This window comes from Moschus berezovskii, chromosome 14 (genome assembly GCF_049115385.1).
Source record: "Moschus berezovskii isolate FMDL1 chromosome 14, NW_MosBer_1.0, whole genome shotgun sequence".
NCBI classification, from domain to species: domain Eukaryota; kingdom Metazoa; phylum Chordata; class Mammalia; order Artiodactyla; family Moschidae; genus Moschus; species Moschus berezovskii.
Window position 1 is genome coordinate 10,055,073 of NC_142473.1, and position 22,503 is coordinate 10,077,575.

A 22,503-nucleotide genomic window follows, 5' to 3' on the forward strand; every position below is an offset into this window, starting at 1 on the left:
GATGGAGGCAGGGCTTTAAAAGTCCCAACAGTTGCCTGCCTGCAATCCTTCAGTAGTTATGCTGCCTTGAAACAAGAGGATGGGCCAACTAACTTCAGAGTCATTTATCTAAGGTCACAAGACAATAACCAGTTGCTTCCAAAATAAACATTTCTAAGTTTTAAATTATATCATCCTGCAAATCTGGACCATTTATGGTCAGATTTCTCCATGCCAAGTGTGTATTTCAACACATTATATACTTTGTAATTTAAAATTAGTGTCAACAAATATCTAAAAATTATGTATAGTAAGGTACAGCTTTCACTGTTGAAATGAGTGTGAAGTCTCTAATTTAAATCATCACTCTACATCTAGCCAGCAATAAGAATCTTCTTTAGACACAAGAGGAAAGTGCTGCTGATTGCAAAGAGAGCTTGACTTTAAAATATCAAACCCAGAATAAAAATGAACTTTGACAATTAACAAACCGGCTCCAAAAACTTCATTTATTACCTTCAACTCTAAGTCAAGGCAGATACTAATCTCATTTCCTGTGCAATACACAAAAATAAGTTGTTTAGGACAACTCACATGCCCCACGACATCATGGAAATAGCTACGAACTGGATGTTAACTAATCTTCCTGTAACTCTTCTCCAACTTACACACTGCTCATAAAGCAGATCCTTTAGAAGACACTAAATTTGTAAGTCCACATCCAACTTCCACAGCCAGTGCTTAGGGACCCTCTCTGTAATTCCTGATGTGTACCAACTAACCCATGATATTGCTGACTTTTACTGACCGAGATCCATCCATAAGCGGACACCTTTTTATTTCTGAAGGCTTGATGTGACCCAAATATTCCATGGAGTAAAAAATCTTCATGATTCTTATCACATAAATCTAATTTTACTTCCAGTGAGAATCTCTCAAAAATCTTGAAAAACAATCATGCTAATCTATCTTCTTTCCAGTTTTTCTTTTCCATGGTAACCACTACCCATATTGCATAATTTTCAGATCGTTTTGTCCTGGTTTACCTTCACTAGAGGTTCACTTGAGTGAGGTGTTTGGGGTGGGGGTGTACGTGTGTGTATCCTTCATTAATCCACCTCTGAGAGAAACACTTGCTCAAAGAAAGCAGCACTGGAAACTTTAAAAAATAAAATACAGAACATTTCAGGTCAAAATAAAAAGATTGTTAAATGTACATACATAAAAATGGCAGATGTCACCTCGAAGCAATTATTACAAGATACAGAAGACAAAAAGGGGCGCATAAATGTTGCTCTTTAATCATAGACTTTCAGCTGTAACATCAACCAAATAAGAGAGGCAAGCCCGCTATTCAACTGTTTAAAAATCTCCCCAGGTCAGCATGTGACCCAGCAGGGAGAGGTTCAGAAAAGTACAGCCTTTTTTTTCCCTAACAACCTGGTTTGTTTCCACTCCCTTTCCCTTCAAGACACATCCCTCACAGCGAGCAACTCTTTCGACCATTTACTGCGGATGTCTGCTCCAGAACAAATGGTCTTGCTTATGCAGATAAGTTTGCCAGACTTGTGTGTACCTTCCAGTCTCAGGCTCTCTATTGTTCTGGTTGAAACCTGACCCTCTGAAATGGATACCGGGACGCCAGAAAACGATTTAAAAAAGTTGCAGGAAAGGGGGACAAAAAACTGCAGAAACTTTTCTAGATCAAACTTTTCTCTAAAGTTTCTCTCTGCTTTTCTCCTAAATAAGCTTGTCACAAAACTGTATCTTACACTGAAAGTTAACAACCTGCCCTGAAAGGCAATATAAAATATTAATATATACAACAAAACACTATTACTATTTTATTATTATTGTATTATCTGATCTAATGAATAAAATGTTACATTTGCCTTGGGAGTAGACTGTCAAAGACAGATGTCAATCAAAACTTGTATTGCTTTTTATTATCTCAACATGATTGAACAGAACTAAGCAACTTTTTGAAAATATCAATTTCAGTCTATAATTACTTGTAGGAAACATTCTGTATATGCTTATGCCAAAGAAGCCAAATAAAAATATTAAAGTCTTATCCATAATTTCAAAGTGAGAGGAGACAAAATTCTACTTTGATCTTTTCAACTTCAATGAAAATTTGCCATTTTGTTAAACACACAAAAAATAAGGCTGAGAAAAACAAATAACCCAATAGCCTTGTTTTTGTTTACCCAGAGAAGAGGGATTCTATTCTGAAGACCTGCTGGCTCAAAAGAAGTTTGCCACTGAACTACTGTATATCAAATATGAAAATGCGTATTTCTCTTTGCTTTTTGAGGGAAAATATAATACACATCAAACTGCAGCTAACGGGTCCATCATCTCACACCTAAAATACTGTAAAATCAGACTTCCAGGGAAGTCCTACTTATTTTTATAGTTCTTTTCTACCGGTAAAATGTTTAAAAAGGTAAGTAGTGCCATACATACTTCATAAAACTATGCCAGCCTCCTAATTCTCACAATTTGAAATTCTTCACAGGATCCTTCCAGTTTTGAGCTAGGCTAATTAACAGGTTTGGCACAAACTCAAAATGAGAACATCCTAACTACCACAAAAAAAGTTTAGTAAGAGGCTATGAGCCAGGAATCCATAAAGCTTTCAAAATATTACCCAAAGAAGGTACTTAGGTCATACTATCCTGGAAAAAAAAATTATGGAAGAGATCACTGAGCTTGACATAAATATTAAGGAAAATATAAAAATAAATCGTATCTTAGTACCAGAAAATCATCCCCCACCCTTTTTCCACTTACTTTAAGAAGTACCTCTGACCAGAAGATGTCTTCGCCATCTCCCAGCCGGCTGGCAGAGGCACATCGTCAGGGATCTCAAAGGAAGACTGTCGAAGATGCTGAGCAGCCGGTGCGGCTGCCGGGCCGGAGACCACTCCCGTGGGGGTCAGCGTCCCCGGAGACACGGCTCCCAGCTGCAGGGACGCGGGGGACGAGTGAGCCCGCACGTGCTGTGGAGTCAGCGCCCCGGCAGTGCCTGCATCTGTACTGGCCTATCGGGAAGGCGAAAACAAAGACTTCTTAAAATACGTTCTCAAAGAGAGTCCTTGCAAAACTTCCTCAATAGATATTTGGTCGCCATGAAATTCTAAATACCAAAGGTAAATTTTAACATTTAATATCTAACACAGAGGAATACAGGTTGCAGATGGATACTTTTAAAAGTCGAGGTATAGCCAAGGCAGTGTGGGTGTTTTTCCAAGTTCTGTACTGTTTCAGGTATAAACAAAACCCAAAGAATCAATGACTATATACTCCCCACCTTTTTTCAAAACTAAGTTTTACCTAATTGTTTTTTCCTAAGCCAAGCCCTAAACACAAGACAGGTGTCATTTTTTTCTCACCATGGACAAATGTCATCAATACAGCAACCATGAAAATTTATACAACTTTTAAGAACATCCAGAAACATCCAAATATTCTTTAAAAGCCACCTAACGAATGAAATATAAACCCAGCCATACATTTGAACCTAGATGATAAAGATGTCAACAATGTAACTACAATGTAACTTAAGAATTTACATATTACATATTTACAACTGTGTAGCAGCAGAAAAACCCCTGAACTCAGACCCTAAAGATAAGGGTTCCAGTCCAACCTGGCTAGTGTGACACACTGGACAATATCTTACTCTCTGAGCCTCAAGTTTTCTCATTTGTAATAGCTTTTTTTCCCCCCACGATGGAAAAATGAGGCAATAAATGAACTTATATTCAAATATTCAATAATTTGTGAACAACAGTATTTACAACCCACATTCCTACTATTCATAAGAAAATATAGTTATTTAAATTCCTTAATTAGAGTTAGGGTTTGATTATCAACAAATTAGAATTTCTCAGATTCATATAACCAAGGAAGAGAGACTGGAAGCAATCAGCAAGGGCATCTATGCCTTGATGTTAAATCACATATATTCTGAGTCTCCAATCAGAATTGGAATTTAGGACTCCAACTGAGCAGAAATAAGTCAAACTTACAGATGCACACTTGGTCAACAAACGCATTAAAACAAACAAAAGTAAATTGTGAATATTATGAATCCATAAACTGCTCATACAAACTTTCATGCAATCATTTACTAGAAGAACAGGTACACTTTTCAAAGGCAATTCTTTTCGGCTTATAGATGCCACAAAATGGGGAATTCAATCTCCTATGGGTATTATACTTACGAAACATATTAACTAGCAGCATAGCTGTGTAGACGCTGGGGTGCAATGCCAACACACATTTTCACCCATGAGTCCGGAAACTCATTTCCAAGGGTAAGAGAAAGAAGCATACCAAAGTCTACTTCTTACAAATTGAAATATTTAGGGCAAGCAGCTCAATTGTTTTTCCTTCCTCTCCCTTAACCCAGGTTTTTGTCAGCAGGTTAAGTGAGTTTTTCTGAGTTCCCAAACCCCTTGGTCTGAGGGAGGAGAACTTATCTCAGGCCTGCAAATAGGAGGGGCGGTGGGAGTGGGGGCGATAAGTGTTCTTTCCGCTCAAGTTACAGCCGAGTGGACTAACTTCATCGCAGTATTTGGAAAACCAATTAACTTTTGGGCAAAGTTCCTATGCTGAAGTTTAGCCTGAAGCAAGTTCTTTTTTAAAAAGGAAGGACAGAAAGACAAATCTCCCCTAAACAAATCTTCTGGGACCGATCGGAATCTTAACACTTTCATGATACACAGTTGCACTTCAGCGCTGGATTACGTTGACAAAATAATCGAACGCTGTGTATGTGGGACAGCCATGTTCATATCCTCAGTAAGAATTAAAGAGCAATGGCGAGCCTCGAATTAGTCATCGCTTCCCAAACATTAACTTCTAATCACAGCTGAACTAGGCAGGACTCGGCCTGTGAGTCAACCTGCAGAGCGTTATCAAAGGCTTGTGTTAAACCCCAGGCGCGGTGCAACCCAGCCCAGGGCCCGCGCGCCGTGCAGATGTGGCCCATTTAAAAGCATTTCAGCGGACTGTAAATAATCGTCCGCCGTGGGGAAGCCAGCACGTGAGCCCACTGCGTTTCGGGGAGAGTGAGCCTGCGCGAGTTGCAGAGCGCAAGGGGGAAGGGCCGGGGTGAGAGCGCCCAACTCCATAAACAACTTCCAGGAAAGTCTGGATCCTGTGCTCGCCGAGCGCCGGGGCCGCGAAAAGAAGTGCTCCCGGGAGGGGGAGGGGGACAAAGAGACCGGGCCCGCCCGGGCCGGTTCGAGCCCCGGCCCTGCTCCACGCTGGCCAACGAGGGCACGACTCCGTGCCTCCCCGGAAGACGGGGGGGTCCGGGGGCGCCGTCCGCGGAGGCCCGGGCCGCCCCCGTCCGCGGCCCGGCGGCGGGAGCGGAGGTTCGGGGCGCGCGCGCATTGTGCGAGCCCCCCGCGGCGCGGCCGCCTCGCCCGCCCCTGCCTTCCCCGCCACTCCGCCGGGAGCCCGCGGGGGAGGAAAGAAGGGAGCGGGCGAAGCGCGCCCCCGGGGGCTGCAGCCGCGGACACGGACTCCCGGGGGGGAGGTGGGGGGAACAAATCTCGGCCTCGCACTCCGGAGGAGCGCGGCGCCCCGGCCGGCCCGCCCCTGCGCGCGCCCATCCCCGCCCCGCCGGCGCCCCCTGAGCCCGCACCCCCCGAGCGCCCCCGCGCCCGGGGCCCGCCCGGCGGGGAGACGGGGAGACGGGCGGCGCGGTTACCTGTCGGGAGTGGGATTTGGGCTCGGGCGGCTTGAAGAAGGAGTCAGGCAGCTTCCGGAGCCTCATGGGCACGGTCTGCGGCACGTTGGCCGTCTTGGGGTTCATGACGGCGTTGAAGAGCGCCTCCAGGTCGGTCTCCGAGTCCCCCCGGACGTGCACGATCTGGTGGCCGGCGGGGGGGGCCTGCGGCGCCGCCGGGGGCCCCGGGGGCGCGGGCTGCCCGGGCGCGGACGGCGGGCCCTGGCCCTGGGGGGCCTGCGCGGGCGGCGGCCCCTGGCCCTGGGGGGCTGGCGGCGGCGGCGGCGGCGGCCCGGGATCCATGGCTCCTGCCTCGCCCGGCGGGCGCGGGCTCCGCCCGGACGGCCCGGCTCGACGGGCCGCGGCGGGGGAAGCGGCGGGCGCGGCGCTGGCCTCGCGCTCAGGGCCGGGGGCTGCGCCGCGGCCCCGCAGCCCCCGCCCCGCGCCTGGCTCCGCGGGCCTGCGGCGCGTCGGGAGGGGCCGCCGGAGACCCGGGCCCGCGGCGCCCGCGCTCGCTCCCTCGGCCCGGGCTGCGGCCGCACGGCCCGCGCCGCTCCCCTCCCCTTCGCCCGGTTTCCTCTCCTTGTCCCTTCCTTCCTCCCTTTCTCTCCCCCGGCGGCGGCCGCTCCCGACTGAGACGCAAACTCGCCTCGGACGCCAAAACTAAAGTTGGGAGACGCGCCCGCCCGAGCGGCCGCGGCCCCGCCTCCTCGCGGCGCTTCCTTCCTCTGCGCGCCCGCCCGCGCCAGATGCGCCGGGAAACTTTCCCCGGCTAGGGCGCCGCATTCCTGCGGACTCCAGCCGCCGCCGCCCCGCCCGCGCGCCCGCCCGCCCGGCCTTCGCGGGGCCTCGCGGAGCCGCGACCGCGGCCGGGAGCGTGCCTGGCGCCTTGCGCCCGGGGAGCCGCCAGCGACGACGCGCGCGGGGCCGGTCGAGGTCGGAGCCCCGGCTCCGCTGGGAGCGCGGCCGCCCTGGGCGCTGGGGGTCCGCCTGGCCGCCTCCGAGGCCGCCCCTCGCCCCTCGATGCCGGACAGCTAAGGCAGAAAGGAGTCGGGCGGGGCCGGCGGAGTTCACGGACGCCCGCCCCGCGTCAGCCCAGCCGCACAGACGGGAGTGCCCGTGTGGGCTCACGGCGAGGGTGGACCTAAAATGGTACCCGTAACACACATTGACTTAGTGAGGATCCATTTTTTAAAAAAACATGAACTTGATACTTTTCACCTCTTAAACATGCAAAACCCACTTGAAAGACATAAACCAGTTTTGTGATTTGAAGCTTAAAGACTAAATCTGTGACTCAGTCTAATTTACTAAGTAACCAAAAAATTGCCTTTGTTTAAAGTGAAAACTTTTTTTTAGTACTTAGATTTGCAACATAGTCGTGAAAACTTCAACGGGGAAGAAAGACCACGCTTAACTTCAAGTTTCAAGTATTGCTCTGTGTACCTGTCTTATCCTTATCCTTTCTTTGTTACCCCTGTGCCTGGAACCTTAACTTTGTGAAAGCTGACCGAATAAGAAGTAAATGGGTGAGGAACTCAACGCCGCGCACCTGGTTCTCTTTGTGGCGGTGTCGTGCATGCAAGGAGTCCGCTTGAAATCACTCGAAAACCATGAAAATGTGTTGGGGTTGTTTGTTTGACCGCGCTGCTTGCGAACTTGTGCCTCCAGCAGTGGAAGCAGGGAGTCCACTTGAGTGCTAGGGAATTATCCAAAATTTGTTTCTTATTTCATGCAGTCTTTTTTTTTCTTAAAAAAAAACTGCTTTACTGAGACATCCCATTCCATAAAATGTGTCCATTCAAGCAATCCAGTATTTTTTGTATATTCACGGGGTTATGCAACATCTCTCTGATTTTAAATCCACTAGTTCATTATAAAGAAAAACTAGCTTCCTGTTTTAATGACTGTATCTGCAATGCTAGTGAAACAGATGTGTCAATAGGATTAAACAAGAAAAGGTCCCCTGAGCAAAAAAAACAAACCTCTTCCTCCAGCCAGACCAGTCAGTTCAGTTCAGTCGCACAGTCATGTCCAACTCTTTTAGACCCAGTGGACTGCAGCAAGCCAGGCTTCCCTGTCCTTCACCAACTTTCGGAGTTTACTCAAACTCATGTCCATTGAGTCGGTGATACCATCCAGTCATCTCATCCTCTGTCATCCCCTTCTCTTCCTGCCGTCAATCTTTCCCAGCATCAGGGTCTTTTCCAGTGACTCAGTTCTTCACATCAGGTGGCCAAAGTATTGGAGTTTCAGCTTCAGCATCAGTCCTTCCAGTGAATATTCAGGCCGGATTTCCTTTAAAATTGACTGGTTGGATCTCCTTGCTGTCCCAGGGACTCTCAAGAGTCTTATCCAACACCATAGTTCAGAGGGAGCTGTATCACTTGGTGTGGTGGGGTGGGCCAGGGAAAGAGGCCTCAGGCCCTCAAGATTTTAAGGCAAGTTTCTAATCAACTGCTCTGGATTCCACTTTCATGTGAAGAATGAGATCTGCCTCCATGATGTCCATGACTGCTTTTATATTTATCCCCACCCCATCCCCAAATGAAGCATCCCAGGGGGTGTTAATGGTCAAGAACCCACCTGTAATGCACGAGGCATAATAGACATGGGGAAGATCTCCTGGAGGAAGGCATGGCAACCCACTCCACTATTCTTGCCTGGAGAATCCCATGAACAGAGGAGCTTGGAGTCTACAACCCATGGAGTCGAAAAGAGACACAACTGAGTGACTTGTAATGCACATCCCCAAATGTCAAGTGCATTTAACCACAAATCTATAAGTTCTGGAGTTACAGATATTTGAATTCAGATCCCAGATCCACCATTTACTACCTCTGTGACATTGGACAAGTGACTTATTTCCTATTCTTTAATTTCTTTAATGTTGGTGTCAGGTAATAACACCTACTGCATATGTTGAGACAAGGAGTCAATGGACATTAAGTATTAATACTTAGCCCAGCTTTTGGCATGTGGTGAGATCTACATAAACATCAGCTCTCACCGTCCTGTGTTCACAGACTACTTCTCACTGCCTCTTCTTTGCCACATCGCTCCTTGGGGACACTGCTGGCAGCCCCTTCCTCTCACATCTGATAATCAATCCACACAGACAAAGTCTTTGCACACAAACTATGCATTAAGTTTTTCAACTAAAAAAAAAAAAACCTTTTTAAGAACCAAAGTGATTGAAAACCTGGGATCGTAATGCAAGTTGTCCCTTCACTAGAGTATTTATTACTATGAACAGTGTAATTAAAGGGCTTAGGGTACAGCCGAGGTTGCTTTGTTCAGTATTGTTTCACCTGCCGTTCAGTTGAGAACAAAATTACTTTGATAAGTGGATTTAAAGGCTGTCTGGAGTGATGCTGTGTTCTGTAAGCACCTCAGTAACATCAACCAAGATTTTGTAATTGACTATTCCTCATCTATAAATGTCAGTCACAGGTCAGCAAGGGAAGAAGATAACATGAATTCAATTCTTGTCCCCTCTGTTCCTCTCCATCTTCACTTTTAGAGCAATAATTAACCCAAGGCTCTTTGGACAGGGAGTTGCCTTCCTCATACACAGACCCACGGTATCCCGGATCATTTCCACATCCATGTAGATCACTCTCTGAGAACACTAGTCTTGGAAGGACTTGCCCTCTCAGCTACAAGGGACTGTCTCCTCCACTTCACTTTAGTGATCTGCATCTATGTCCACACCCCACCGTCATCCAGAAAGACTCTTAACTGTAAAATCAAAATGTATTATACTATTCCCTTAATTATTCATACCTCATTTACTATTAACCTCTGTCTTTTCTACCAACCTATCACTCATGTTTTCACTTCTTTCCCAATTCAGTTTAGAAACTGTAACTCATTGCTTCAGCCTCTGTTATCATCTGTGTCCTCAAGTTTATTATATTTCAATAAGCTGGATCTATTAAACTGGATTAATCCAGTCATCTGTCTTTTCCATTCTAATACCTGAGGCTGATAGGGGGCCTGGGCCCCACATTCATTAAAAGCCTCAAATGAAACTTGTGACAGTTACAGCAGTCAGAATGGCCATCATCAAGAATTCTATGAACAGTAAATGCTGGAGAGGGTGTGGAGAAAAGAGAATCCTCTTGCACTGTGTGGTGGGATGTAAATTGATACAGCCACTATGGAAGATGGTATGGAGATTCCTTTGAAAAAAAACTAGGACTAATACCACCATATGAGCGAGCGATCCCACTACTAGGCATATACCCTGAGGAAACACATGTGACAGTTTGTCCAAATGAAGTTATCCTGTCATCCCACAGATACACCTATGCAATTACAAGAAAGCATTCACTGGAAACTGAAACTTTGTCCTTTTGCTAAATGACACCATCTGTAATGCATTATGAATTAATATTTTAAGTAAATTCTATAATTGTGGAATAGCACAATTTTATGAACAAAGCTAGTGGAGGTGATGGAATTCCAGTTGAGCTATTTCAAATCTTGAAAGATGATGCTGTGAAAGTGCTGCAGTCAGTATGCCAGCAAATTTGGAAAACTCAGCAGTGGTCACAGGACTGGAAAAGGTCAGTCTTCCATTCCAATCCCAAAGAAAGGCAATGCCAAAGAATGCTCAAACTACTGCACAATTGCACTCATCTCACATGCTAGTAAAGTCATGCTCAAAATTCTCGAAGCCAGGCTTCAGCAATATGTGAACCGTGAACTCCCAGATGTTCAAGCAGGTTTTAGAAAAGGCAGAGGCACCAGAGATCAAATTGCCAACATGCGCTGGATCATGGAGAAAGCAAGAGAGTTCCAGAAAAACATCTATTTCTGCTTCATTGACTATGCCAAAGCCTTTGACTGTGTGGATCACAATAAACTGTGGAAAATTCTGAAAGAGATGGGAATCCCAGACCACCTGATCTGCCTCTTGAGAAACCTGTATGCAGGTCAGGAAGCAACAGTCAGAACTGGACATGGAACAACAGACTGGTTCCAAATAGGAAAAGGAGTACGTCAAGGCTGTATATTGTCACCCTGCTTATTTAACTTCTATGCAGAGTACATCATGAGGAACACTGGGCTGGAAGAAGCACAAGCTGGAATCAAGATTGCTGGGAGAAATATCAATAACCTCAGATATGCAGATGACACCACCCTTATGGCAGAAAGTGAAGAGGAACTCAAAAGCCTCTTGATGAAAGTGAAAGAGGAGAGTGAAAAGGTTGGCTTGAAGCTCAACATTCAGAAAACAAAGATCATGGCATCTGGTCCCATCACTTCATGGGAAATAGATGGAAAAACAGTGGAAACAGTGTCAGACTTTGTTTTTTTGGGCTCCAAAATCACTGCAGATGCTGATTGCAGCCATGAAATTAAAAGATGCTTACTCCTTGGAAGAAAAGTTATGACCAGCCTTGATAGTATATTAAAAAGCAGAGACATTACTTTGCCAACCAAGGTCCGTCTAGTCAAGGCTATGGTTTTTCCTGAGGTCATGTATGGATGTGAGAGTTGGACTGGATTAAAGCTGATCGCCGAAGAATTGATGCTTTTGAACTGTGGTTTTGGAGAAGACTCTTGAGAGTCTCTTTGACTGCAAGGAGATCCAACCAGTCCATTCTAAAGGAGATCAATCCTGGGTGTTCTTTGGAAGGACTGATGCTAAAGCTGAAACTGCAATACTTTGGCCACCTCATGCGACGAGTTGACTCACTGGAAAAGACTCTGATGCTGGGAAAGGTTGGGGGCGGGAGGAGAAGGGGACGACGGAGAATGAGATGGCTGGATGGCATCACCGACTCAATGGACATGAATTTGAGTAAGCTCTGGGAGTTGGTGATGGACAGGGAAGCCTAGTGTGCTGCAGTCCATGGGGTTGCAAAGAGTTGGGCATGACAGAGCAATTGAACTGAACTGAACCTTCAGAAACATGTATACAACTGCACAAGCCCTTCTCTCCACAGGTACAGTTTTGGGACAAGCAATCTACATGCCTGTTCTTCACTTCCTCACCTTTTGATCATTTACCCTTTGACTCAACCCATCTGAAACTGAACTCTTTACCCCTACCCTCCTCCACCTTATACCATACACACACCCTCCCAAGCCACATCTTCCTTCTGATTCACCGTCTCAGTTAATGGCATCAGGATCCACCCACTTGTTCAAACCAGAAAATTGAGTGTCCTCTTAATCACCTCCCTGTCACCATCCAACCAGTTAATATATGTGGTGATTTTTTTTCACATCTTTGAAAGTCTGCTGCCCAACTCCAGGTCTGTTTCCACTTAGACCAGTTCCCATCACTTTCCGCAGAGCTTCCCAGATGTGTCCCTGCTTCGAGTTTTGCATGGTTCCATCAGACATCTATTCTGACTCTAGTCCCTTCATCAGAGTGACTTTTCCAATGTGCAGGTCTGATCATGGTGTGATATCATTCAAGACAAATTCAGCTCCCTTTGCATAGTATGCAAAGCCCTTTGCTTCTCTCCTCCACTAAACTCTTAAGACTCACTTATATAACTTCTGTTTTCCAGGCTTACTGAACCACTTATGTTTCCATGAATAAGCCATTGGTGCTCTCAGCTTTGGCCTCTGCAGGTGCTACTCTTGCCCTTTGGAACCTTTCACTCCCTTTTCACCTGGTTTTCCTTGGTACTTGAATTGCAAAGCTTCTCAGTGGGAAGTCCTCCTGGGCTCTGCCCTTCTCACTGGCTTCCACCCCACAGCAGCTGAGAGGCCTCTCCTCTGGGCTCTCACAGAAGCCGCCCACCACTTCCATCATGGCTTTTTTCACAGTCATAATGTTTGTATGTTTCTGTGTCCCCAACACCACTCTGGGAACCTCTACAACAATATCTCCCATCTTTTATTCTTGTGCCAGTAAATGCTTAGTAATAGACTCAATAAAAAGAAAAGAAGGAAGGGAGAGAGGTAGGGAGGGATCCCAGAGCTCCAGAGTAAAGATTTGGGTTTGCTGCCATGACTCTGATTGTGAAAATTCAGTCTCCACAGAACAGACAGATGTTTCTATATCGTGGTCGCTTCGGCAGCACATATACTAAAATTGGAATGATACAGAGAAGATTAGCATGGCCCCTGCGCAAGGATGACACGCAAATTCGTGGAGCGTTCCATATTTTTTATTAAAAAAAAAGATGTTTATCTATATCATATTACCTCTAAGACTTACAACATTTAATACATGCCAGTGAATTAAATCGGAGAAGGCAATGGCAAGCCACTCCAGTACTCTTGCCTAGAAAATCCCATGGATGGAGGAGCCTGGTAGGCTGCAGTCCATGGGGTCGCTAAGGGTTGGACACGACTGAGCGACTTCACTTTCACTTTTCACTTTCACACATTGGAGAAGGAAATGGCAACCCACTCCAGTGTTCTTGCCTGGAGAATCCCAGGGACGGGGGACCCTGGTGGGCTTCTGTCTATGGGGTCACACAGAGTCGGGCACGACTGAAGTGATGCAGCAGCAGCAGTGAATTAAATGGCACCCCACTCCAGTGTTCTTGCCTGGAGAATCCCAGGGACGGGGGAGCCTGGTAGGAGGCCGTCTATGGGTCACACAGAGTCAGACATGACTGAAGTGACTTACCAGCAGCAGCAGTGATTTTGCCTGACTTATCAAATGTTCTTGATGGAATGAAAGGAACAGTTAACATTATGCTAGACACTGTGCTAAGTCATTTAATCCTTATAACAACTCTTTAAAATTAAAAATTCAAATTAAAAGAAACCTGTTATAGATGAGGAAACAGAGGCAGAGACAAGCTTGCCGAAGTTGTACTGCTAGTAGATGGCAGAGCTGAATTTGAATCTGCAGTTTTAAGTCCAGAATTCAAACTTCCCATCAGGCATATTATATTTAATTTCAGATAATTCAAAAGGGTTATTGACAAATTTATATATATAGAAAGATAAGAGGGTACAGGAACCCTGTCGTCTAAGAAATATTTATTTATATTGACTAATAAGTGCTAGTTTAGGGTTATAAAGTCTTATTGTTAAATGTCAAGGACAATCTGGATTGATATTGGGGAAGTCCAACTGAAAGTGTAAAGAGACACAATCTTTTGTCCCAAAGGAGATGCTTGGAAACATTTTACTGTACAATATAATTTTAGGGCTTTTCATACCACGAGGGACATAGATTACCTCAGTTCATGAGACTCTAACTTAAGAGTTCACAGGAAGGAGAAGGAAACAGTTCTAGTGCCTGGAGTCGGACATTATGGAGCATTATACCTTGCTCAGGCTTCTTTGTAGCCCTAACCTTATGGTGTGTGTGAGGGGAGGGGATGGTGACTCTAAATCTCGCAGAATCCATCATTGTCTATTTGTAAATTCTCTATCATAGTGACCCGTACTCAGCTTCTCTTTGGTCTAAAGCTGGAGAACTCTTTTCTTCCACCTCTTCCTCATGATTTCTCTTCATTCATAGCTTCAATAGCTTCAAAGCTTCTGCTTATTCTCTTCTATTTTTGGATCTTCCTAATGGTGCTGGATGGCATCACCGACTCGATGGACATGAGTTTGAGTGAACTCCGGGAGTTGGTGATGGACAGGGAGGCCTGGCGTGCTGTGATTCATGGGGTCGCAAAGAGTCAGACACGACTGAGTGACTGAACTGAACTGAATGGTGTGCTAACTATAGGAGTGGGTGAAATTAAGATGAAACATTTGTATAAGTACTTATAGAGTCCTGACTTTGTGCCAGCCATTGGTAGTAATTGGTATAATGATGCCTATTTCATAGGATAATAAAAAAAATTAAATAGGAAGTATGAATGAGTTTTTATTATTGCATCATGAGGATGAAGAAGCTCCAAGATTTAGTTGACTTGGGATAATTCAGTACAGTTCAGTCACTCAGTCCTGTCCACCTCTTTGGGATCCCAGGGACTGCACCACGCTAGGCTTCCTTATCCATCACCAATTCCTGGAGCTTGCTCAAACTCATGTCCATTCAGTCGGTGATGCCATCCAACCATCTCATCCTCTATCAACCCCTTCTCCTTCCTTCAAAATTTCCCAGCATCAGGGTCTTCTCTTATGAGTCAGATCTTCCCATCAGGTGGCCAAAGTATTGGAGCTTCAGCTTCAACATCAGTCCTTCCAAATAATATTCAAGACTGATTTCCTTTAGGATGGACTGGTTGGATCTCCTTGCAGTCCAAGGGACTCTCAAGAGTCTTCTCCAACACCACAGTTCAAAGCATCAATTCTTCTGCACTCAGCTTTCTTTATGATCCAACTCATATGCATATATGACTACTGGAAAAACCATAGCCTTGACTAGATGTACCTTTGTCAGCAAAGTAATGTCTCTGCTTTTCAATATGATGTCTAGGTTGGTCATAGTTTTTCTTCCAAGGTGCAAGTGTCTTTTAACTTCATGGCTGAAATCACCATCTGGAGTGATTTTGAAGCCCCCCAAAATAAAGTCTGTCACTGTTTCCCTTGTTTCCCTATCTATTTGTCATAAAGTGATGGGATGCCATGATCTTAGTTTTTTGAGTATTGAGTTTTAAGCCACCTTTTTCACTCTCCTCTTTCACTTTCATCAAGAGGCTCTCTAGTTCCTCTTCACTTTCTGCCATAAGGATGGTGTCATCTGCATATCTGAGGTCATGGATATTTCTCCCAGCAATCTTGATTCCAGGTTGTGCTTCATCTAGCCAGGCATTTTGCATAATGTACTCTGCATATAAGTTAAATAAGCAGGGTGACAATATACAGCCTTGACGTACTCCTTTCCCAGTTTGGAACCAGTCTGTTGATCCATGCCATGTCCAGTCCTAACTGTTGCTTCTTGACCTGCATACAGATTTCTCAGGAGGCAGGTAAGGTGGTCTGGTATTCCCATCTCTTTAAGAATTTTCCACAGTTTCTTTTGATCCACACAGTCAAAGGCTTTGGGTAGTCAATAAACCAGAAGTAGACATTTTTCTGGAACTCTTTTACTTTTTCTGTGATCCAGTTATTGTTGGCAATTTGATCTCTGCTTTCTCTTCCTTTTCTAAATCCAGCTTCAATGTCTGTAAGTTCCGGAGAAGGCAATGGCAAGCCACTCCAGTACTATTGCCTAGAAAATCCCATGGATGGAGGAGCCTGGTTGGCTGTAGTCCGTGGGGTCGCTAAGGGTCGGACACGACTGAGCAACTTCACTTTCACTTTTCACTTTCACACATTGGAGAAGGAAATGGCAACCCACTCCAGTGTTCTTGCCTGGAGAATCCCAGGGATGGGGGAGCCTGGTGGGCTTCCGTCTATGGGGTCGCCCAGAGTCGGACACTACTGAAGTGACTTAGCAGCAGCAGCAGCAGCTTGGAGAATTTTGAGTATTATTTGCTACTGTGTGAGATGAGAGCAATTATGCAGTAATTTGAGCATTCTTTGGCAATGCCTTTCTTTGGGATTGGAATGAAAATTACCTTTCCCAGTCCTGTGGCCACTGCTGAGTTTTCCAAATTTGCTGGCATATTGAATGCAGCACTTGCATAGCATCATCTTTTAGGATTTTCAATAGCTCAGCTGGAATTCTATCACCTCCACTAGCTTTGTCTGGACCACTTGACTTCACATTTCATGATGTCTGGCCCTAGGTGAGTGATCACACCATCATGGTTATCTGGGTCGTGGAGATCATTTTTGTGTAGTTCTTTTGTGTATGCTTGTCACCTCTTCTTACTATCTTCTGCTTCTGTTAGGTACATACTGTTTCTGTCCTTTATTGTGCCCATCTTTGCATGAAATGTTCCCTTGGTATCTCTAATTTTCTTCAAGAGATCTCTAGTCTTTCCAAGTCTACTGTTTTCCTTTATTTCTTTACATTGATCACTTATGAAGGCTTTCTTATCTCTCCTTGCTATTCTTTGGAACTCTGCCCTCAAATGGGTATATCTTTCCTTTTCTCCTTTGCCTTTCACTTCTTTTCTTTTCTCAGCTATTTGTAAGGCCTCCTCTGACAACCATTTTGCCTTTGTGCATTTCTTTTTCTTGGGGGTCGTCTTGATCACTGCCTCCTGTACAATGTCATGAACCTCTGTCCATAGTTCTTAAGGCACTCTATCAGATCTAATCCCTTGAGTGTATTTGTCACTTAGACTGTATAATCATATGGGATTTGATTTAGGTCATACATGAATCATCTAGTGGTTTTCCTTGCTTTCTTCAATTTTAAATCTGAATTTGGCAATAAGGAGTTCATGATCAGAGCCACAGTCAGCTCCTGTTCTTGTTTTTGCTGACTGTATAGAGCTTCTCCATCTCTTACTTCAAAGAATATAATCAATCTGATTTTGGTATTGACCATCTGGTGATGTCCATGTGTAGAGTCTTCTCTTGTGTTGTTGGAAGAGGGTGTTTGCTATGACCAGTGTGTTCTCTTGGCAGAACTCTGTTGGCCTTTACCCTGCTTCATTCTGTACTCCAAGGCCAAATTTGCCTGTTACTCCAGTTATCTCTTGACTTCCTACTTTTGCATTCCAGCCCCCTGTGATGAAAAGGACAGCTTTTTTGGGTGTTAGTTCTAGAAGGTCTTATAAGTCTTCATAGAACTGTTCAACTTCAGCTTCTTCGGTGTTACTGGTTGGGGCATAGACTTGGATTACTCTGATATTGAATGGTTTGCCTTGGAAATAAACAGAAATCATTTTGTCGTTTTTGAGACTGCATCCAAGTACTGCATTTCAGACTCTTGTTGACTGTGAGGGCTATTCCTTTTTTCTAATGGATTCTTGCCCACATTAGTAGATATAATGGTCATCTGAATTAAATTCACCCATTCCAGTCCATTTTAGTTTGCTGATTCCTAGAATGTCGATGTTCCCTCTTGCCATCTCCTGTTTGACCACTTCCAATTTGCCTTGATTCATGGACCTAACATTCTAGGGTCCCATGCAATGTTGCTGTTTACAGCATCGAACCTTGCTTCTATCACCAGTCCCATCTACAACTGGGTGTTGTTTTTACTTTGGCCCCATCCCTTCATTCTTTCTAGAGTTATTTCTCTACTGATCTCCAGTGGTATATTGGGCACATACCGAACTGGGGAGTTCATCTTGCAGTGTCCTATCTTTTTGCCTTTTCATACTGTTCATGGGGTTCTCAAGGCAAGAATACCAAGTGGTTTGCCATTCCCTTGTCCAGTGGACAACATTTTGTCAGAACTCTCCACCATGACCCGTCCGTCTTAGGTGGCCCTACTCTGCACGGCTCATAGTTTCACTGAGTTAGACCAGACTGTGAACCATGTGATTAGTTTGGTTAGTTTTCTGTGATTGTGGTTTTCAGTCTGTCTGCCCTCTGATGGATGAGGATAAGAGGCTTGTGAACAGTTTCTGATGGGAGGGATTGGCTGTGGGGGAATCTGGGTCTTGTTCTGATGGGCAGGGCCATGCTTAGTAAATCTTTAATCTAGATGGTGGAGTAGAGGGACGTGTGCTCATCTCCTGTGAGAACTCCAAAATTGCAACTCACTGCTAAACGCCATGAATAGGAGAATGTTGGATTCCACCAAAAAAAGATACCCCACATCCAAGGCCAAAGGAGAAGCCCCAACAAGACAGTAGACGGGGAGAAATCACATTTAGAATCAAATCCCATACCAGCCAGAAACACTTGGAGAGCTCAAAGAAAACCTTGTTTGCACCCGGACCCAAAGACCCCACAGAGACTGAGCCAGACCTGCCATTGAGTGTTTGAGTGTCTGCAGAAGCAGTGGTCAGCAATGACCTGCAGGGACAGGGGCTCTGGCTGCAGCAGACTTGGGAGCCAAGGTGTGAGAGCCCCACCATAGAGCCACTGAGCAGATGACTCACAAACTGGAGAACAATTACACCAAAGAAGTTCTTTCACTGTTACAAAAGTTCTAGGGCCCACAGCAGATTTCCCAACCTGGGGATCTGGGAAAGGGACTGAGAACCCCCTGGGAATTTGACTTTGGAGGTCAGTGGGATTTGATTACAGAACTTCTACAGGACCGGAGAAACAGACTCTTGGAGGGCACAAGCAAAACCTTGTGTGCACCAGGACCGAGGAGAAAGGAGCAGTGACCCCACAAGAGACTGAGCCAGACTTGCCCATGAGTGTCCAGGAGTCTCTGGCGGAGGCAGAGGTCGACAGTGGCCTGCCTCGGGGTTGGGGGCACTGAATACAACAGTCCTGGCACAAGCCCTTCTGAAGGAGGTTGCCATTACTGCCATTACCCCTAACATAGTTTGGCCTTAGGCCAAACAACAGGGAGGGAACACAGCCTCACCCACCAATAGAAAATTGATATAATTGCATGAGAAGAAATTAAGGAACAGCTTTCAGGAGAAATTTCTACTTGACCTGATGTTGTTTGGATCGTTATTCAGTTGCTAAGTTGTGTCTGACTCTTTACAACCCATGGACTGTAGAATGCCAGTCTCCTCTGTCCTTCACTGGCTCCTGAGTTTGCTCAAATTTGTGTCGATTGAGTCAGATATGCTATCTAATCATCTCATCCTCTGCCACCCTCTTCTCTTCCTGCCTTCAATCTTTCCCAACATCAGGGTCTTTTCCAATGAATCGTCTCTTTGCATCAGGTGGCCAAAATATTGGAACTTCAGCTCCAGCATCAGTCCTTCCAGTGAATATTAGGGGTTGATATTCTTTTGGATTGACCAGTTTGAACTCCTTGCTGTCCAAGGGACTCTCCAGAGTCTCCTCCAACACCACAGTTTGAAAGCATCAATTCTTTGGCACTCAGACTTCTTTATGCTTCAACTGTCACATCTGTACGTAACTACTGGAAAACCCATAGCTCTGATGAGAGAGTTCTTTCTCAGAAAAGCGATGTTTCTGCTTTTTAATCTGCTGTCTAGATTTGTCACAGTTTTCCTTCCAAGGAGCGAGCGTCTTCTAATTTCATGGCTGCAGTCACTGTCTGCAGGAGCCCAAGAACATAGAGTCTGTCACTGCTTCTACTTTTTCCCCTTCTCTTTGCCATGAAGTAATGGGGACCGGATGCCATGATCTTAGTTTTTTGAACGTTGAGTTTCAAGTCAGCTTTTTCACTCTCTTCTTTCACCTTCATGAGGAGGCTCTTTAGTTTTCCTTCACTTTCTGCAAGTAGAGTGGTATCATCTGCATATCTGAAGCTGTTGATATTTCTCCTGGCAATCTTTACTCCACCTTGATTCATCCAGTCCAGCATTTCTCATGATGTACTCTGCTTAGAAAGTCGCTCTTTGGAACTCCATGGAATTCTCCAGACCAGAATACTGGAGTGAGTAGCATTTCCCTTCTCGAGGGGATCTTCCCAACACAGGGATTGAATCCAGGTCTCCCACATTGCAGGCGGATTCTTTACCGACTAAGCTATCAGATAAGCCCAAGGCAAACCATTCAGTATCACAGTAATCCAAAAAGTATGTCCCAAGCAGTAATGCTGCATAAGCTGATGTTAATGGTTCTGTAAAGACCTACAAGACCTTAAAGAACTAACACCCCAAAAAGATGTTCTTTTCATCATAGGGGACTGGAAGGCAAAAGTAGGAAGTCAAGAGATACCTGGAGTAACAGGCAAATTTGGCCTTGGAGTACAGAATGAAGCAGGGCAAAGGCTAACAGAGTTTTGCTGAAAGAACACACTGGTTGTAGCAAACATCCTCTTCCAACAACACAAGAGAAGACTCTATACATGGACATCACCAGATGGTCAATACCAAAATCAGATTGATTATACTCTCTGCAGGCGATGATGGAGAGACTCTATACAGTCAGCAAAAACAAAACCAGGAGCTGGCTGTGGCTCAGATCATGAACTCTGTACTGCCAAATTCAGGCTCAAATTGAAGAAAGTAGGGAAAACCACTAGACCATTCAGATATGACCTAAATGAAATCCCTTGCAATTATACGTGGAAGTGACAAATAGATTCAAAGGATTACATCTGATAGGCAAAGTGCCTTAAGAATAAAGAATGGAAGTTCATGACATTGTACGGGAGGCAGGGATCAAGACCATCCCCAGGAAAAAGAAAGGCAAAATGGTTGTCAGAGGAGGACTTAGAAATAGCTGAGAAAAGAAGATAAGCTAAAGGTAAAGGAGAAAAGGAAAGATATACCCATCTGAGTGCAGAGTTTCAAAGAATAGCAAGGAGAGATAAGAAAGACTTCCTCAGTGATCAGTGCAAAGAAATAGAGGAAAACAATAGAATGGGAAAGACTAGAGATCTCTTCAAGAATATTAGAGATACCAAGGGAACATTTCATGCAAAGATGGACACAATAAAGGACAGAAATGGTATGGACCTAACAGAAGCAAGAAGATATTAAGAAGAGGTGGCAACAATACACAGAAGAACTATACAAAAAAGATCTTCACGACCCAGATAACCACGATGGTGTGATGACTCACCTAGAGCCAGACATCCTGGAATGCGAAGTCAAGTGGGCCTTGGGAAGCATCACTATGAACAAAGCTAGTGGAGGTGATGGAATTCCAGCTGAGCTATTTCAAATCCTGAAAGATGATGTTGTGCAAGTGCTGCACTCAATATGCCAGCATATTTGGAAAACTCAGCAGTGGCCATAGGACTGGAAAAGGTCATTTTCATTCCAATCCCAAAGAAAGGTAATGTCAAAAATGCTCAAACTACTGCACAATTGCACTCGTCTCACACACTAGCAAAGTAATGTTCAAAATTTTGCAAGTCAGGCTTCACCAGTACATGAACTGTAAACTTCCAGATGTTGAAGTTGGATTTAGAAAAGGCAGAGGAACTAGAGATCAGATTTCCAACATCGACTGGATCATAGAATAAGTAAGGAAGTTAAAAAAAAAATCTGCCTCTACTTCACTGACTATGCTAAAGCCTTTGACTGTGTGCATCACAACAAACTGTGGAATATTCTGAAAGAGATGGGAATACCAGACCACTGACCTGCCTCTTGAGAAACCTGTATGAAGGTCAGGAAACAACAGTTAGAACTGGACATGGAACAACAGATTGGTTCCATTTTGGGAAACGCGTGCATCAAGGCTGTATATTGTCACCCTGCTTGTTTAACTTCTGTGCAGAGTACATCATGTGAAATGCCTGGCTGGATTAAGCACAAGCTGGAATCCAGATTGCCAGGAGAAATATTAATAATCTCAGATACTCAGATGACACCACCCTTATGGCAGAAAGCAAAGAAGAACTTAAGAGCATCTTGATGAAAGTGAAAGAAGAGAGTGAAAAACATGGCTTAAAGCTCAACATTCAAAAAACTAAGATCATGGCATCTGGTCCCATCACTTCATGGCAAATAGATGGGGTAACAATGGAAACAGTGACAGACTTTATTTTGAGGGGCTTCAAAATCACTGCAGATGATAACTGAAGCCATGAAATTAAAAGACGCTTGCTCTTTGGAAGAAAAGCTATGACCAACCTAGACAACATATTAAAAAGCAGAGACATTACTTTGCTAACAAATGTCTGTATAGTCAAAAGTATGGTTTTTCTAGTAGTTATGTATGGATATAAGAGTTGGTCCATAAAGAAAGCTGAGCACTGAAGAATTGATGCTTTGAACTGTGGTGTTGGAGAAGACTCTTGAGGGTCCCTTGGACTGATGGAGATCCAATCAGTCCATCCTAATGGAAATCAGTCCTGAATATTCATTGGAAGGACTGATGTTGAAGCTGAAACTCCAGTACTCTGGCCACCTGATGCAAAGAGCTAACTCATTTGAAAAGACCCTGATGCTGGGAACGATTGAAGGTAGGAGGAGAAGGGGAAAGCAGAGGATGAG

General features: G+C 44.8%; 1 protein-coding gene and 1 non-coding gene across 9 annotated transcripts in view; one reads left to right on the forward strand and one right to left on the reverse strand.

Annotated features, from left to right (window-relative positions):
• The window catches only part of YAP1 (Yes1 associated transcriptional regulator), a 132,749-nt gene extending 126,578 nt beyond the window's left edge, over positions 1-6,171 (reverse strand). For all 8 annotated transcript variants that reach the window (XM_055422882.2, XM_055422878.2, XM_055422880.2 and 5 more), the window contains exons 1-2: positions 5,708-6,171; positions 2,776-3,026 (exon numbers count right to left, since the gene is read on the reverse strand). In XM_055422882.2, coding sequence (XP_055278857.2) covers positions 2,776-3,026; positions 5,708-6,028 — 572 coding nt within the window. In that variant the 5' untranslated portion in view covers positions 6,029-6,171. The remainder of the gene's footprint in view (positions 1-2,775; positions 3,027-5,707) is intronic.
• A 6,584-nt stretch (positions 6,172-12,755) lies between these two features.
• Positions 12,756-12,862, forward strand: LOC129554951 (U6 spliceosomal RNA). The gene has a single exon (XR_008685675.1). It is a non-coding gene; the product is annotated as a U6 spliceosomal RNA (small nuclear RNA).
• Positions 12,863-22,503: the final 9,641 nt, after the last annotated feature.